Consider the following 16,915-nt stretch of genomic DNA (forward strand, 5'->3'; position numbering starts at 1 on the left):
ATGTACTATTATCCCATGTTAAATAAGTATGTGCCTATTCTTATTATATTGAGCATTTTTATCTGAAATGGTTTTTTAATTTTAGCAAATGCACCATTTTTATAATAACTATCTGAAATGGTTTTTTAGTTTTAGCAAATGCACCATTTTTATAATAACAGTAAAATTATTTTTCAAAAATTCTTTCCACATTAAAAGGATTTAAATATTTTAATTCAACAAGTGAAATAAAGAAGAACAGTAGCCATAAAACCATGGAGATGGTAATTTAAACAAGAACAGAAAAATGCTTAATTTATACTATTTAAACTTCATCACTACTTAAATTTCATTCATTACATTAGTATAATATCTCATTTCAGCATCTGCAATTTTAACAAATGCTTGGAAAGTTTTTTGTTCAGAAACAGATGCTGGTCTGACAGAAACACATTTAAAAATATTCTTTTTCTGGTCATAGTTTCCAACACACCTATGAACTCGGCCTCTAATCAGTCTTGGAAGTTCACGATCCTGTTTTAAAAAAAATAAATATCAATAAAGTTACTTATTACTTCATTTGAATTTCAATTTTTTAAACTAATAATATGATCAACTAAATATGAATCACTCCAAAATGCTATAATTCCCTTACCTCATTTAGGGCCCCACTGCGACAAGACCATAATAGCTAGTTGTAAATGGGTGCCCTGACACAGAAGACCTTCACTTGGGTAGGGCTTCTTACAAGCTAGTGAGCTGCTTCTTAAAAGACTGAATAATTCCCAATATAATGGCACATGAATATTCACTTCTATTAGACTTCCAGAGTTCCACTTTCAGTAGATAACAGACTAGGTAGTTCAGACCAACTTTCCCACTAAAAACAACTAGAACACCTGGATAGAATATTTATTTAAAAATATCCTCATAGACACCAGAGAGATAAAAGGCAGTGAGGAATTACAGAGACCCCATCTGGGAGAGGATAGGAGTCCAGAATGGGGCCTGATATTTGGGGATGCTTTACCCCCTGAGGTATCTGCTAATTACAGTCAGGGCAATTTGAGAGTCTAAGCGACTTAGCAGAGCTGTTGACAGCTCATAGGGCTAGGAGAAAAAATGGACTCCAGGGTCCCCCAAAGAAAAGAGATTCTGGTAACCACCCCGCCCCCACCCCAGGCTTAGGGTTGGGAGACTCAAAAGGATTGTGCCCTAATGGGACTAGTAGGCCAGAAAAAGACCAGCCAGCTCCAAATCCTCTCAGTCATGAATAAAATTATTCTGAGATTTCTTTTGCTAAACAGTCATAAGAAGCACTAACTATAAAGGAACATGTTGATGATTGCTAAAGGACCATATTAAAGTGAAGATTTTCTTTTCCTCAAAAGCCACTACTAAGACTGAAAGAGCAAACCACAGAGTATGAGAAGATATTTGCAATGTACATAATAGACAAAGAACTTGTACTCATAGTTTTTTCAAAAACTCCTATAAATCAATAAGGAAAAAAATAATTCAACAGAAAAAAATTACAAGAGGCCTGAACAGATTTTTCAAAAGAAGACATCTAAATGGCCAGTAAACATCAAAGTGCTGAACCTCATTAGTCACCGGGGAATTGGAGAGAAATGAGATAGCACAAAACATACCCACTAGAATGGCTAAAATAAAAAACAATGACTACTAAATGTTGATAAGAATGCAGAGAAACTACAACTCTCCTATGCTGATTGTGAGTACGTAAACTGTTACAACCCTCTGGAAAATTCTTTGGCAATAACTACTGTATTAGAACATACAAATGCACTACAATTCAGCAGTTTTACTTCTAGGTATATACCCAACAGAAAGGCATGCATGTGCACAACAAGAGACATATATAAGAATGTTCACAGAGTATTATTCATAATAAAAAAAACCCCCAGGAAACAACCAAGATGCCCACCAATAGTAGAATAGAAAACTAAATTGTGATATATTCATACAAAAGAATATTGTACATAGAAATATAAATGAACTTTAGCTACATGCAACAACACAGATGTATCTTACATTGTGTTGAATGAAAGAAACCAGACATAAGATGTACCACATGATACTATTTATATAAAGTTCAAAAACAGGCAGAATTAATTTATGATATTAAAAGTCACAATAGTGGTTACTTGTAGGCAGAAAACAAGAGGGAGTGAATGGGAAGAGGCACAAGGATGCTAGGGTGATAGCAATGTTCTATTTCTTAACCTTGGTAATGTTCACTTTGTGATACCTTCATGGAATTGTACAGTTATGATTTGTGCATTTTTCTGTATATGTTATATTTTAATAAAAGTTTTTAAAAAACTTATCAGACTAGAGAAAAATAATAAGCTTTCAAGATATTACAAAAATTAATAACATGACAGCTACTATTTCTTGATCATCTGCTATGTGTCAGATGCTATACATTCATATATTTTATTATCTAATCTCCAAAACAACCTTTCAAAGTAGGAATTAGTCTCCCCAATTTACAGATTAAAAAACTGATGCTCAAGGAGTTTAAGGAGCTCACTCAAGGTCATACAGCTAATAAATGGTGGAGTATAAATTGGAATCCAAGTGTGATTTCAGAATTAAGCCCAATTTCAGAACTAATGCCAAACTCTTTTACAAAGTATGTGAGTCTTATAAGGTTTCCAGCCTCCTTTGTTACCAAGCTCTTCCCTACATCCCAGCCCACTCTCTCTGCATTCCCCCAAGTTCATAACCACTACCCTTACCCCCATCACTTACTAACTCTACACTCCGGTAATTGTAAACTACTTGCAGTTTCCTGAACAATCCAGGCTCTATCTGAGCTTCACGTCTTTACATGTGCTGCTCCATCACCTTAGAATGTGTTCGTCCAACCTCTTCCCCCACCTCCCAACACTTTGGCTTAGTTCATTAGACCTTAAATATCTAAGACAAGACTACATTCTTCAAAAATCTTTCCCTGATCTGACCCATCCTCCCTATCTACTTCTATAGCACCCTGCACACACCGCTTGTCATACCATTTATCATACCACAGTGTAACATTTATGTTTCTGTCTTTCTGAGATTATAAACTCTTTGAGAGAAAGAGCCATTTACCACTTTTATTCCACTTTGTATCCCCTGCATCTAGCACAGTGCCTGGCACATAGTAGCCCTCCATTTTAGTTGAACAAATAAATAATTTTAATATCATAATTAAAACCAAACAAAATGTTGAAAGTACCACTAAATCATTAATAGAATTTCTACTACAGTTGAATTATAGCTTGCATTTGTATGTTTTTGTTGGCATAGGCTTTGCAAAGAATACTTAAACAGATACTCACTATTTCATAAAATACACAAGGCAGAGTATTTTTCCCATCTCTCAGAAGAAAAGTCTTTGAACAATATGGGCCAGGTGTAACAGCTGAATCGAGAACAGCTAAGCAACATTGAAATAGAGGGGGAAAAAATCAGTGTTGGTAAAAGGCAAATAAAGTTTAACAAAGAGAAGTTGATATTTAAATAGCTATTCCCACACCAACCTCTCATAGTTTTGTTTATACATTAATAAGAAAACATCTTGAGGGAAAGATATTCCTGAAACTGTTTTATTCTAAGGAAAGCAAAATTTCTGGCCCTCTCCAACCTAGGATCAGGTTATATGACAAAGTTTATACAACTGACAATAGCTGGCCATCTGAAGCTTTTTTCTTTGAATGTGTTTGATGGAGTGGTTAAATCCTCAGACCAGTCTACTACATTATAGTATACAAAATACACAAATATAACAAATAAACATCATGGTTTAATGGAAAAAAAAGCATTGAATTAGAATCAGAAGTCATGCAATTGAGTCTCAGTTCTTCAACTTACTAACTCACTGTTTAACCTCTTTCAAATCTGTTTCATCTATAAAATTCAAATGATAATTCATGTTTATCTCAAGAAATTACTATCAAATGAGACCATTATTCATTCCTTTAATAACCATCTATTAGGTACTAATAGTGAACATTTGTTATTTTGAGGTCAGCCTCCATTTCCCCTAATAATACCCAGATTTTCCTTTAGGAAATCTCTCCTATGCCATTCTTAGCCATATGATTTGGATGGGATTTGTCCCCACCCCTAGACCCAGGAGTAACCTGAGACTGATGTAAGCCAGTCAGTGTACCCCCTTCCTCAGCTACAGAGCTCAGGGTTGCAGCGATGGGCTTGTTGCCCAGTCAGAAATGATATGCAAGGGGTCATTTGCTAGTTTCTGGGAAAGAGCAACCAGAAGAAACTATCAAAGAATGTGACTGTGGTATAAGGAAGAATGTGTGGTATAGAGAATTTTGATAATCTTCTTAATGTCATAAGGGAAGAGTCAGAAGCTGCTGGAGAGACCATAATTGGAGCCTCAGGATGAAGCCAACACTAACAGGATAGAAAGATGGCTAAATCTCAAAAACATAATGCTGGATGAAAATGTAAACTCTATATTTTAAAACACATAAAACAGTAAATAAATATATATAAATTTATGAAATCAGATGTATAGAGTAAAATTATAAAAGCATGGAAAGGAAAGATACCATAGTGATTATCTCTGGAGAAGAAGAAAAATGGATAGCGGTTTTCAAAGATATCTATAACATAGATAGGTGGATATTTATTCTCTGTATTTTTCTGTATGTTTAGAATATTTGTGACCGCCTGGAGGGGTGGGATAGGGAGGGTGGGAGGAAGGGAGACGCAAGAGGGAAGGGATATGGGAACAGATGTATATGTATAACTGATTCACTTTGTTATAAAGCAGAAACTAACATACCATTGTAAAGCAATTATACTCCAATAAAGTTGTGAAAAATATTTCATAATTTAAATTAAATATTTTATTTAACCTATGGAAAGAAATATGTTTTGAATCTCTACTTCTTGTTTATCTCTTCAGTCTAAGTAAAATTAAATTCCAGAAACATTTTACAAAACTCTCCTCCCTTTTAAATATTAATTTAGAAAACAGGCTAATTGTAGGGTGTTTACTTATATCAGTAAAGGATTCTTCACAAATGTTCTTTCAGAATATTTGATTTATAATTTAACTTATACACAAAATTACCACTGGATTTAGTGTAATATAGTAGAAAGAACACTCTATTGAGAATAAGAAGACTTGGGGTCTAGATCCATTTCTGCTGCTAACTAGCATTATGATTTTTAGTCAAGTCTATTTTAATTATTTGCCCCACTTCCTCACCTACCTCAAGGGTTGGGTTAGATTACTTTTAAGAATCTTTCCATTTTTGACATTATGAATTAGAATTCTTCTACCATGAATAATCAAATACATCTTATGTCACACAAATCTATGACAGATATAGGAACTGAAGAAAATCCTAATAAACCGTAATCTCCTTTTATAAAATTTTATTTTTCTTTAAGATCCCCTAGGTATTCCTATTAACATTCAAAATTATTGTCCAAATGGTATTACTGAAGTATTTTTGAAGTAGTATACCTACCTAATATTTCAAAAAGAAGTACAGTTTTCTGTGCACGTTCACACCAGTACTTCATGCTTTCAATAACTGCAGATATAATTCTTAAAGAATTCTCTTTCTCCTTAAGCTTTAACTGATACAATGATGCTTCCTTTTGAAAAAATGAAAACATAGCATTAGAAAAACCTGTCATTTTTTTCATCATACTCATTCACTTTTCTATGTAAAGATTCTAGGTCCTTATAATAGGCAAATGTGTAAAATATGTTAAAAGACTATGCAAAATACATAAAAGGAACTATTGACAATTTTAGTACAGTTACTCCCCTAAATTAAAGGCATCATTAGTACTTTATGAAGGAGGAGAAACTAGAATGCACTTGGAGAAAATTAATCAAGAAGAGGATTATTATTTTTCTTTTTATCTCTGTTTTATATGGGCATTTATTTACTCATTCGTCGATTCTTTGAATATTTTTAAAGCATCATGTGCCAATCCTGTGATAAACACAGGTGAGTAAAACACAATTCCTTTCCCTAATGTGCTCACACTGGTAAGAGGGAACCCAGACACATTCATTCATTCCAAAAGTATTTATTGGCACCTACTATGCGCCAAACATAGCTAATGAGGAAACAGTACTGAACAAAACAGACAATCTATCTGCCTTCAGAGACTGTACAGTCTAATAGGGGATTCAGAAAATAAATAAATATAGAATGTCAGGAACTGCTATATCCTATGCATTAAAAAACACAGGATAAAAGGATAAAAAGAGACAGGGATTATTATTTTAAATAGGTTGTTGAGTGAGGACTGAGTGAACAGCAAGTGTAAAGGCCTTGAGATGGGAATGTGTTTCGCATTTTTAAAGATCAACTAAATGGGTGGAATGGCCAAGATGGCAGAGTAGGAAGACCCTGAGCCCACCTCCTCCCATGGGCACACCGAAATTACAACTATTTACAGAGCAATTATTGATGAGAAAAACCAGAATACTAGCAGATAAGAAATTCTACAACTAAAGATATAAAGAAAGAACCACAACAAGACTAGTAGGAGGGAAGATACAAGGTATAGTCAAGACCCATACCCCCAGGGTGGGCAACCCACAAATGGGAGGTTAATTGCAATCACAGAGGACCAGGACCTGGCCTTGCCCACCAGCCTGTTGGACCAGTACTGGCATGCCTCAGGCCAAGAAAGTAGGCAGGCCTACAAGCAAGAAAGAGGAAGGAAGGCAGGGAGGGAGGGAGCAAAAGAAAGCCTGATGACATAAGGTCATACAAAAATAAAAGTTGAACTAATTAACTAAAAATTTAAAAGATCAACTAAGAATACAGTGTGCTAAGATACTAATTTTTGGGGAGGGGGCACCTTCATGAGGGCGGTGGCATATCCAGGAACACTTGATGGAACATTTTTTTCCAACTACAGTTACCTTCCCTCCTCTTCCCATTCCTAACGAAGATATGAATGCTTCCTGCTGAGGATTCCTGCCATAATGAGCCAGTTTACTAAGGTGACTATCATATCATTCTTGTGTACAAGGAAACAAGGTTGAGAACCACTGTGGAACATGCTATATTAGTCCGATTTCCAGAAAAAAAAATTTACCCCAGATGGCTTATTGAAAAAACTGCTTACAGGTGTATGGGCAGAATAAACATAGGGTACTTAAGCACTCAAAGACTAACAACAGTAAGAAACTTCTACCACTCCTAGGCTGAAAGGACAAAAGGAGGAAATAAAATTACCAAGCCTGTGAAATCTGGACTTACGGAGGGGCTACATCATGCAGGGACACAGCTACCACCTGAGACACAACATTTAAGCAGGGGGGGAATGGGAAAACCCAACCTCTCTCTCTACCCTTTGATGTCCTGCCTGGGACTTCCACCCCCACTGGCTGACTCCTAACAGAAGCCAGCTAATGGATCCCAGAATGATGCACTATGTAGGACCAGTCAGCCTTCCAGAACACAGACAAGGGCAGAGGATAAAGAATCTATTAGACCAGGTGGCGAGCAAGGGAAGATAGCAAACAGCCAGCACATATATGAAAGACGTTTACAAAGAATGACTAGAATGAGAGGTGGAGAGAGGAAATAAGGCTGAGGCACAGGTATGGGGAAAAATATAAACCAAACCAAAGCAGAGTCATATTAGAGTGCGTTTAGAGAATTGTGAAGAGTCTGAAATGGCTGGAGCATTGAAGAATTAGTGAAATATGGAATACGAAGCTGTAAAAGTAAATAAGACCAGATTATAGAGCAGAAGTCAGCAAACTACGGCCTGCAGGCCAAGTCTAATCTGCTGTGTTTTTTGGGTAAATTTTCATTGTAACTCAGCCACACCAATTAATTTATGAATTATCTATGGCTGCTTTTAAGGTACAACAGCAGAGTTGAGTGGTATAGTTGAGTACTTGCCAGAGAGACAATATGGCCCATAAAGCCAAAAATATTTACTATCTAACCCTTTACAGAAAAAGTTTGCTGACCCCTATTTAAAAAAAAAAAGTAACATATGAAGAACTTGAAGAATTTCTACAAGCAATGGATAAACTATCATCATCATCTCAATAATTAGCAAACAGTGAAATTCAGAACCTGGTAGGAAATTCTAAAGCAACTCTGGAAAGAAGCAGCCATTCACAACCTCTAAGAAAATATTTTGGACACTAACATATCTACTCCAATAGAACTAGGTATTTGTGCTAATCAAGTAATGTACACCAGGGGAGTGATTTCAAATGCTCTTATCTCTGTAATTTTCTAAATACTTATCTCATTTTTTTAATGTAAATACAAAAATGCAAATAATATTTAAAAGTTTACCTTGAGGGTGTTTTCTTCTGGAAAACCATCCGACATTTTTTTCTTAAATTGATTTTGTTGAAAATTCGGCTTAAATGCCTGTGATGCACCGTTTTTGTCTAGACTTCTCATTGTGGAGCCAGGTATTTTTGACCAATGTGTTTGTGTGAGTACTTCACTTTCTCTTTGGTAAGATAAGTTAGTAGATTCAGATACTCTTAATTGTTTCCATTGTTGAGCTCCCGAATTCACTGGACATGAATTTATTCCATTATTTGTCATTAGATTTGTTCTTTTGCACTGAGGCTTAAAATCATTTCTATCCCAAGTTTTTAAAGTGGTATTTTTGTTGCCATCTCTGTAGCTGAAATAGTTTTGTTTTTTAAATTAGTATTAATTTTGTTTCTATATACTTTTTCTTAAGTGAAAGAAAATTATTAATGAAAATTTGCATTTACATGGTAATTTGTGGTTTATAAACTACTTTGTAATTACTGACCAGTTAGAAATTCCAAATACATCATCACGACAACCCTACAATATATTATACCTCTCTTGGTGAGGAAACTGAGTCTTGAGGAGGAAGTAACTTGCCCAAAGTCATATAGCAAGTTACTGACAATCCAAAACCCAGAGAATCCTAGTCTCCCAACTCAAAGTCCAGTGCCATAGAGCATATTTCTAAATTATACAAGCGTTCATATGACAGTGGTTATGAACCCTCAGGGGACACGGCAGTGAAAGCGCCCAGTCCTAATCACCGGCCCACCAGGGAACTCCCTGCTTCCTTTTTCATACATTTATTTTTTAATTTTCTACAAAGTAAAATTTTCAAAAGTTAAACTATTACTCGTCAGTGATTTTAAATCACAAGGAAAATAGATATAGACAGGGTAGATAGCTGTTTGATTAGAAATTTTGTACTTTTACTGTGTAGCTTAAAAACGCTACTTATGAATATGTTTCAGCATTTTACTAGCTACATTAACCTAAGTGAGCCGTACCAGTTCATCAGAACATGATGTTAATGAGGCCAAAATCAAAAGTATAATTTCTGAGCAGGCTAGTTAAGAGTTCCACAGGGAAAAACTAGTCTCAGTCACAAATGCTTATTCCTGAAAAAATTTACTAAAAATACCACAAGTACCACAAGAGGGCAAACAATGCAACCCATACCTTGTTAGGGAAAATAATCCAAGAAAAAGTCTAGGTTCCCTAGACCAGATTATATAGGACCTGAAGCTTGTATAATTTAGGGAGCTTTCGTAAGTAAATTAGGTACAAAATTCAGTATGAAAATAATGAGAAAAGAAATCACCACAAATAATTTAAAATTATTTTAAGTTGATAAATACCACAAACATCACAATATCCAGGAAAAACTTATTATCATTAAGTAATCACCTAATACACCTCTATAAAATTTTTTCCTACATTAATAATCTCTTCATATGACAACAATTTTATATTCAACAGAGAGAATAGAAACATAATTTTCTCCTTCCTCATGGCTGTGGAAACTACTTTTATTTTCATAGTTTAGGAAAGTTTCTTTTAGCTTTACAACTCCTTATTGGTAACAACGCATCTGTAACTTTCTCCAATGTTTTTGTTCAGGAGGTGCTCCTAGCCTGGGGAAATGCCTTGATATTTCTGTTTAAAAATGAATTAATTGATTAATGGCTATCTCTGGATCAGTGTGACTATGAATAACTTTCTTCCATTTGCTTTTTTTTCTAGAATGATTATATTATTTTTATAATAAGAACAGTAGGCTATTATAGAAAAAAAAGAATACTTTATCTTCCCTTAAAAACAATTTATTGAGTTTTCCTGGTGGTGCAGTGGTTAAGAATCTGCCTGCCAATGCAGGGGACACAGATTCAAGCCCTGGTCTAGGAAGATCCCACACACCGTGGAGCAACTAAGCCCATGCGCCACAACTACTGAGCCTGCGCTCTAGAGCCCGTGAGCCACAACTACTGAGTCCACGCACCACAACTACTGAAGTCCGCGTGCCTAGAGCCCATGCTCCGCAACAAGAGAAGCCACCGCAATGAAAAGCCTGCACACCGCAACCAAGAATAGCCCCCACTCCCCACAACTAGACAAAGCCCACGCACAGCAACCAAGACCCAATGCAGCCAAAAATAAATAAATAAATAAATAAATTTATAAAAACCGATTTACTGACCTATCTAAACCTATTTGCCAGGTTGTGCCCAATTTCCAGTTTCTAAAGTCTTCACCTCTCCTCAACTGAGATTTCTTAACCATCAAGTACAATCCCAATTTCTCTAAGACCAATTATTTAAGACTAATTGTAGGAGCTTTAGTATAAAAGCTTGAAGATGTTAACATCAGTTCACCTTGCTTATTGTCTAGTATACTAATTCTGGTAAATTAAACCTATCTTGACAACTTGTCTAACAGCTTAATACCTATAAGAATAGGAGTACATTGCTCTTGCAAATTCCATGTTTCAAGAGATTCTAGACAAGGGTTATCAGGTAAAATACAGGATGCCCAGCTAAATTTGAATTTCAAATAAATAACAAATAAAATTTTAGTATAATTATGTCCCAAATATTACATGTGACATATACTAAAAAATTATTTGTCCATTACCTACAATTCAAATTTTACTGGGCATCCTATATTTTTATTTGCTAAATCTGGCAATGTTAGCCTAGATTCTAAACCTAAGCATAGAGCCAGTTAAAAGATCTTCAACAGATTACCAACTGCCTACTTGGGTTTTCAAATGTCTTCTGCTCCTGGATTTTCTGCTGTTATATTCCAACTGTCTGACAGATCACTTATTATTTCAAATTGGAATATCCAATACTGGCTGCCTATCCAGATTACAATCCATTACCTAATTCTCTAATGTCTATACCTAATTCTCTAATGTCTATCAGAATGCATTTTCTCCTAGCACTTGCAGCTGGAACTATGCCTCTGAGGACCATCTCAAACCACTGAATAGGCCTAGTTTGAAGCAGTGGTACTGAAGAAAGAACTGACTGGTCCTGAGGAAACTAGCATGAGTAATAAAAACAATACTAAATTTTTAAAAATAAAAATACTGTTTTGTTGTATTAACCACTTTATTAAAAGTTTCCCCCTTTTTAAAAAATATGGTATCTTCATCTACTAAAAGTGAAGGTGATGTTAACTTCACAGGGTTGTTGTAAGGATCATTAAAATAACATAAAGCACTAACCAATGACTGATATATGATCTGGGGCTGGTGTTGTTTTCCAATACTTTGTTTCCAAAATTATTTCTTTCAGTAGTTTGCCACTTACCCCAGAATACTAAAGTCCAACCTAAAAAAATAATCCATGTCCTTTATCTATTCATTTTTTTGGTATTGTTTAGACATTAAACTTAGATATTTCTGGCAATGACCCAGAAGTACCCTCACCATCTTTTTTTTTTTTTAATAAATTTATTTATTTTTGGCTGCATTGGGTCTTCGTTGCTGTGCACGGGCTTTCTCTAGTTGTGGTGAGCAGGGGCTACTCTTCGTTGCGGTGTGCAGGCCTCTCACTGTCGTGGCTTCTCTTGTTGCGGAGCACAGGCTCTGGGCGCGAGGGCTTCAGTAGTTGTGGCTCACGGGCTCCTGAGTGCAGGCTCAGTATTTGTGGCGCACGGGCTTGGTTGCTCCGTGGCATGTGGGGTCCTCCCGGACCAGGGCTCGAACCCGCATCTCCTGCATTGACAGGCAGACTCTTAACCACTGCGCCACCAGGGAAGCCCTACCCTCACCATCTTACCATATGCTTATGATTTCATTCTCTGTCTTTCTTTCTTATTCCATCCTATTTACCTTGGAGCTGGTTATCTTACTGGGGTAAGGCTGAGCATTCTATTTGGTTCTCAATTCCTAAATATATCCGACATTTTTTTTCATTTATTTTTTTTAACATCTTTATTGGAGTATAATTGCTTTACAATGGTGTGTTAGTTTCTGCTTTATAACAAAGTGAATCAGCTATACATATACATATATCCCCATATCTCCTCCCTCTTGTATCTCCCTCCCACCCTCCCTATCCCACCCCTCTAGGTGGTCACAAAGCACCGAGCTGATCTCCATGTGCTATGCGGCTGCTTCCTACTAGCTATTTTACAGTTGGTAGTATATATATCTGACATTTAGATACAGTTATTCTTGACTCTTTACCTATTGTCAATTAGATCATTAATAATCCACAGCAAAATTATAAATTCATGGTGATAAATCTTTACAGAAATTTCATTAAAACATGAAGTATTCTTTGGAAATATAATCACTGCCAAATTTACCCATTTTTAAAGTTATATATGGCATGTTCTCTTTTATAAAACACAGCTAATATCACTATAGTTAGTTATTAAGTATATAAATTTCCTAAATATAATTCTGTTTAAGAAAGAATAGACAGAGGCAGGAAGGGAGTAAAGGAGGAGATGGGAAGGAGAAGAATGAATAGAATAAGAAAAATCTTAAGTAGACTCACCTCCAACCACTCTTGCTTCTTTCAGCATTTAATTGAATAGATTTAGGCACAGAATCTTGACTTCTCAGGGGATGAGAAACTGAATGTGGTATTTGCCTTTCAAGGAAATATGTCTTATTAACTATTAATAATTTGTTCCCCGATTGAGAAATATAAAAATATAAAATATATATAGAAGAATAACATCAGTCTGTAACAGACACATACATTCATTGGTATATATTTTTCCACATACCCTGTGTTCACTGTTTTCGTTAAAGGAGGCACCTCTGGATTCATAGCTTCCCAGGCCCAATCTCAAAAGATACAAGTAATATAGGTAAGAGTAAGACAGGGAGCATTTTTTGAAATAATTCTTTCATATTTATTTAATATGTGGGGGGAGGCAGTTGAAAGTTTGAAGGAGAAAAGGACTTGAATATATGGACATGTTCTTCAACAGTACTTTGTTGTGGAATTTGTCATACGCTGCCTTATTAATTTTTTAGATGTCTTTCTTTCCCATTGTATTCTAAGCAAGGTAATAGTTTAATCTGTATCTCTTCCGCAGTCAATCCTAGTATAGCACCTTGTATTTTGTAACATAAATTCAGTGTAATCAATGTTTCTTAATCTCAACCCACAGCAAGAAATACAATGAAACCCAGAATATATACAGGCATGGTGTGCATGTGTATGCGCACATGTGTGTGTTTGAAAGAGAATATAACAATTTTACTATCAATTCTTATTCTTACTATATGATATACTGACACTTTCTATTCTATTCTTTTCTATTTTATTCTCTTCTATTTATTTTTTTAAAAGGTTGGTTATTTCCTAACCTACTAATGGATCAAGAAAAAAAATTTGAAAAACACTGATCTAGTCCTATCTCTTGCCCAATATAAGAATCTTTTTATATCTCTGACAGATAGTAATCCTGGTCAGAGTTTGAAAAGTTCAGTACTTCAGGAGGATGCACACTTCCCTATGGAACAACTCAAACTGTTATTTTTCAAGATCATCTATCATTCATGCTACTTATAAAAATATTTTAAATAGTAGAGAACTTTTTAAATGGCAGAAGATGACCACTTATGCATATCCATGTGAATTTAAAATTTTTTATCCATAAAAATAAGAATAATATGAAATTCATACTTCCAACTCCTCAAGTGTGGAAGAAAACAAAATAACTATAGATGTAAAAGTAGATTAAGGTCTATGGTTGCACAAGGATTTTTAAATTCTAGTTGCATAAAATCCTATTAAAGATTTTTAAGTGTGTCCCCCAAAAATGTAAATGTATATAACCAGCATGTACCAAGTATATTTCAGACTGTCTGCCTGGCCATGCCTTCTTCCAGAGAGAAGTAAAAACTAAGCAAACATTAAGACCTTTCAGCACAAACCACCACAGCTAATTGTTTCAGATATGAGAGGCTAACCATAAAGATAAATTAGGATTTCAGTGACTTCATTTAATATGAGCTGAAGCAGAGGCTCTCTGTCTCTAGAATTTGAATCGAGAGAAACAGAGGGCAGCCAATGATGGGCCCTGAGAACTAGAACTAAAAGGTTATGTTAACACCAAGGAAGAGCAATTTAGTTCACACGCCAATCGAAGCTATAAGGAAGCCAATGGGATGAAAGAGTGAAAAGCCAATAAATGAAAACAGGCAAAAATTACGTAAGAAGAGAAAAAAGACTAGGACCAAGCACTGGAAATTCCTGGGCTTCTACCCTTCCTAAGGTCTACTTTCTTCCATTTTTTTTTTTTTTTTTTTTTTTTTACTTTCTTCCATTTTTCCCGTGTTCCCATTCACACTTATCCTTATTCCTGAAGGAACGTGAGTTTCTCCATTCTTTATCACCAAATGTTTAAGTCACAATATCTATACGTGTTTTGAAAAAGAAAAAAAAAAACTTTACAATATACGTTACTACTTCATTAGAACAAAGGCTCCAGATTTAAAATACTCCATTTAAATGCTAAGACACCCTTGTAGACAAGGAAACTCAAACTGCTGTACTGGAATGTTCAGAAAGAACCAAGTAATCCCTATAATTGGATAGTGGAAAGAAGAAAAAATAAACTTTCTATTTCCATTATAATAAAATAGAAATGGTAATTTTCTATAATCCTATTTCTTATTTTCTGAAAATTTTCACCTTATTTTCTTACCTGTTCGTAGAGGAGGGAAATCATAACTGTCAGAAGCAGTACTGATACCTGGATCATTTTTAAGTGGATTGGATGTTAATGGCTGTCTATTCCTCTTTTTCTGATTGAACAATGGTACGGGCAAACAGCCTAAATTGAATGTACCGATAAATAAGTACATAATAGGCAAATAGTCAGATCTAGTTATAGACTAATTACTAGTATATAATAATACACGATTTGAATTTGTCTGCTTCTATACATTAATTTTATATTTATTACAGATATATTTCTATAGATTTGGAATTTTTTTACACTCTTTTTAAGATCCCAAATAGCCTTATTTGTATCTCTAAAAACTCCTTTCATGTTCTATGTTGACACTGCCTTAATTCCTCTTGTTTGGCAGTAATTCCCATCTCCTCCCTCATCCCCCTACCCTTTCCAAATCCACTTTTTGTTTTCCTTACTTCCCTCCTGTGCTTGCTTATCACCATATCAACTGGAGGGGACACTTCAAGTACAATAGAGGTAAGGGAGAACCAAAATTTGACCCATTTTAGGCTTTCCAAAACCCTAACCACTCTCTGACTATGGTAGCATACCCTTTAAGGCCATGGTTCTCAAACTTTAGTTTGACTAAGATTTATCTGTGGTTATGCTTAACATGCCAGTTCCTAGACCCCACCCTCATAGATTTTATTTCAATCGACTTGCTTTGGAAACCAAAACTCTGCAATTTCAACAAGAACTCCTGGTGTCTGTAATGCATATTTTCTGTGGATCATTTTGAGAATGCCTTAAGAGTGATAGTAATAAATCCAAATGAGAATAAATACTACTCCAAACCCTCCAGTTGAGGGACCTGGGATCTCAAGTCAAGTCAAAAGTCAGAACACTAAAACTAGAAGGGATCTCAGAGGAAAAAGAGGTCCAAAAAGCTTACACATTGCCACGGTGAAAAACCTAGATAGGGCCCACACTTCCTAACTCTCAGTTCAGATATCTTGCCACTATACCATACTCTAGTTGGTCCATCAACACTTAAACTTACATGAGAATATAGACTCTGGTAACTGTCTGATGAATGGCTGGGAAAATTATGTGGGCTCTGGAATCAGACTGTCTGAATTTGAATTACAACTTCAAAGCAGGTTTCAATTACAATTTTAAAGTACAAACTACGGCTATTTCCTTAAACTCATTGTGCCAATATGGCATATAGTGAGAGGCAGAATAACATAGTGATTAAAAGAATGGAGTCTAGGTTCAAATCCTGGCTCTTACACTTCATAAATTACTTATTTAACCTCTTTGTGCCTTCGTTTCTCATCTAGAAAACAGGGATGATAATAATAACTCTCTCAGAGTTAAATAAATTAACATATAATTAAATGCCCAGAATACAGTACACCCCCCGTAAATAATAGCTATTATTATCTTCATTGTGCATTATCATCATTCCTTTGGTTCTCTTCATTCTTGCCCTCTGTCGTTATACTAACAAATTGGGAAAGCAGAAATGGCAGGGGAAGCTATTAGGAAAACAGAAGCACTTCTGAAAATATTTTAAATAGTCACAAATAAAAATTAAAATATTATTAATTTCCTTATTTTCAGCTTAAAAAGCACAAAACAACTCAAGCACATGGGATTTGTAGAAAGAATACAAGAGTAAATCCAGGAAAGTCTGATTTTACTTCCACCTAAGCCACTAAGTGTTTCGTCTTGAGTAAGTTATTTTACTTCCTTTGACCTAAAAAGTAAAGAGGCTAGACTATATGTTCATTCTTTTTAAAAGTTCCTTCCAAAATGTTGCATCTATATACTATACAAGGCTTACATAGTATATACAAACTATAGAAATTTTAAAAATAAAAGTCAATACCTGCTGTATTTCGAGTTGAATTTTCACTGATGTTTCTCTTCATTTCCTTCAATATCAAAGTCTATAATTTTTTCTTTAG

The 16,915-nt window shown here is 35.1% G+C and overlaps 1 protein-coding gene across 3 annotated transcripts; it reads right to left on the minus strand.

Moving 5' to 3' along the window:
• Positions 1-321: 321 nt before the first annotated feature.
• SPATA22 (spermatogenesis associated 22) lies at positions 322-16,915 on the minus strand (the record flags this gene model as incomplete). 3 transcript variants are annotated; one of them, XM_081217938.1, is made up of 8 exons in its annotated part: positions 16,837-16,915; positions 15,018-15,098; positions 13,038-13,098; positions 12,803-12,898; positions 8,316-8,658; positions 5,496-5,625; positions 3,330-3,427; positions 322-513 (listed from the first exon to the last, which is right to left on the minus strand). In XM_081217938.1, exons 1-8 carry the CDS (start codon positions 16,877-16,879, stop codon positions 322-324), a joined length of 1,044 nt encoding a protein of 347 aa, XP_081074064.1. In that variant the 5' UTR covers positions 16,880-16,915. The 3 variants fall into 3 exon arrangements, with proteins under 3 accessions (XP_081074064.1, XP_081074063.1, XP_081074065.1); XM_081217937.1 differs by having other exon boundaries at positions 14,970-15,098; XM_081217939.1 differs by lacking the exon at positions 15,018-15,098 and having other exon boundaries at positions 16,837-16,908.

The sequence above is a fragment of the Mesoplodon bidens genome (assembly GCF_964165515.1).
Source record: "Mesoplodon bidens genome assembly, chromosome: 19".
In the NCBI taxonomy this organism is placed as follows: Eukaryota; Metazoa; Chordata; class Mammalia; order Artiodactyla; family Ziphiidae; genus Mesoplodon; species Mesoplodon bidens.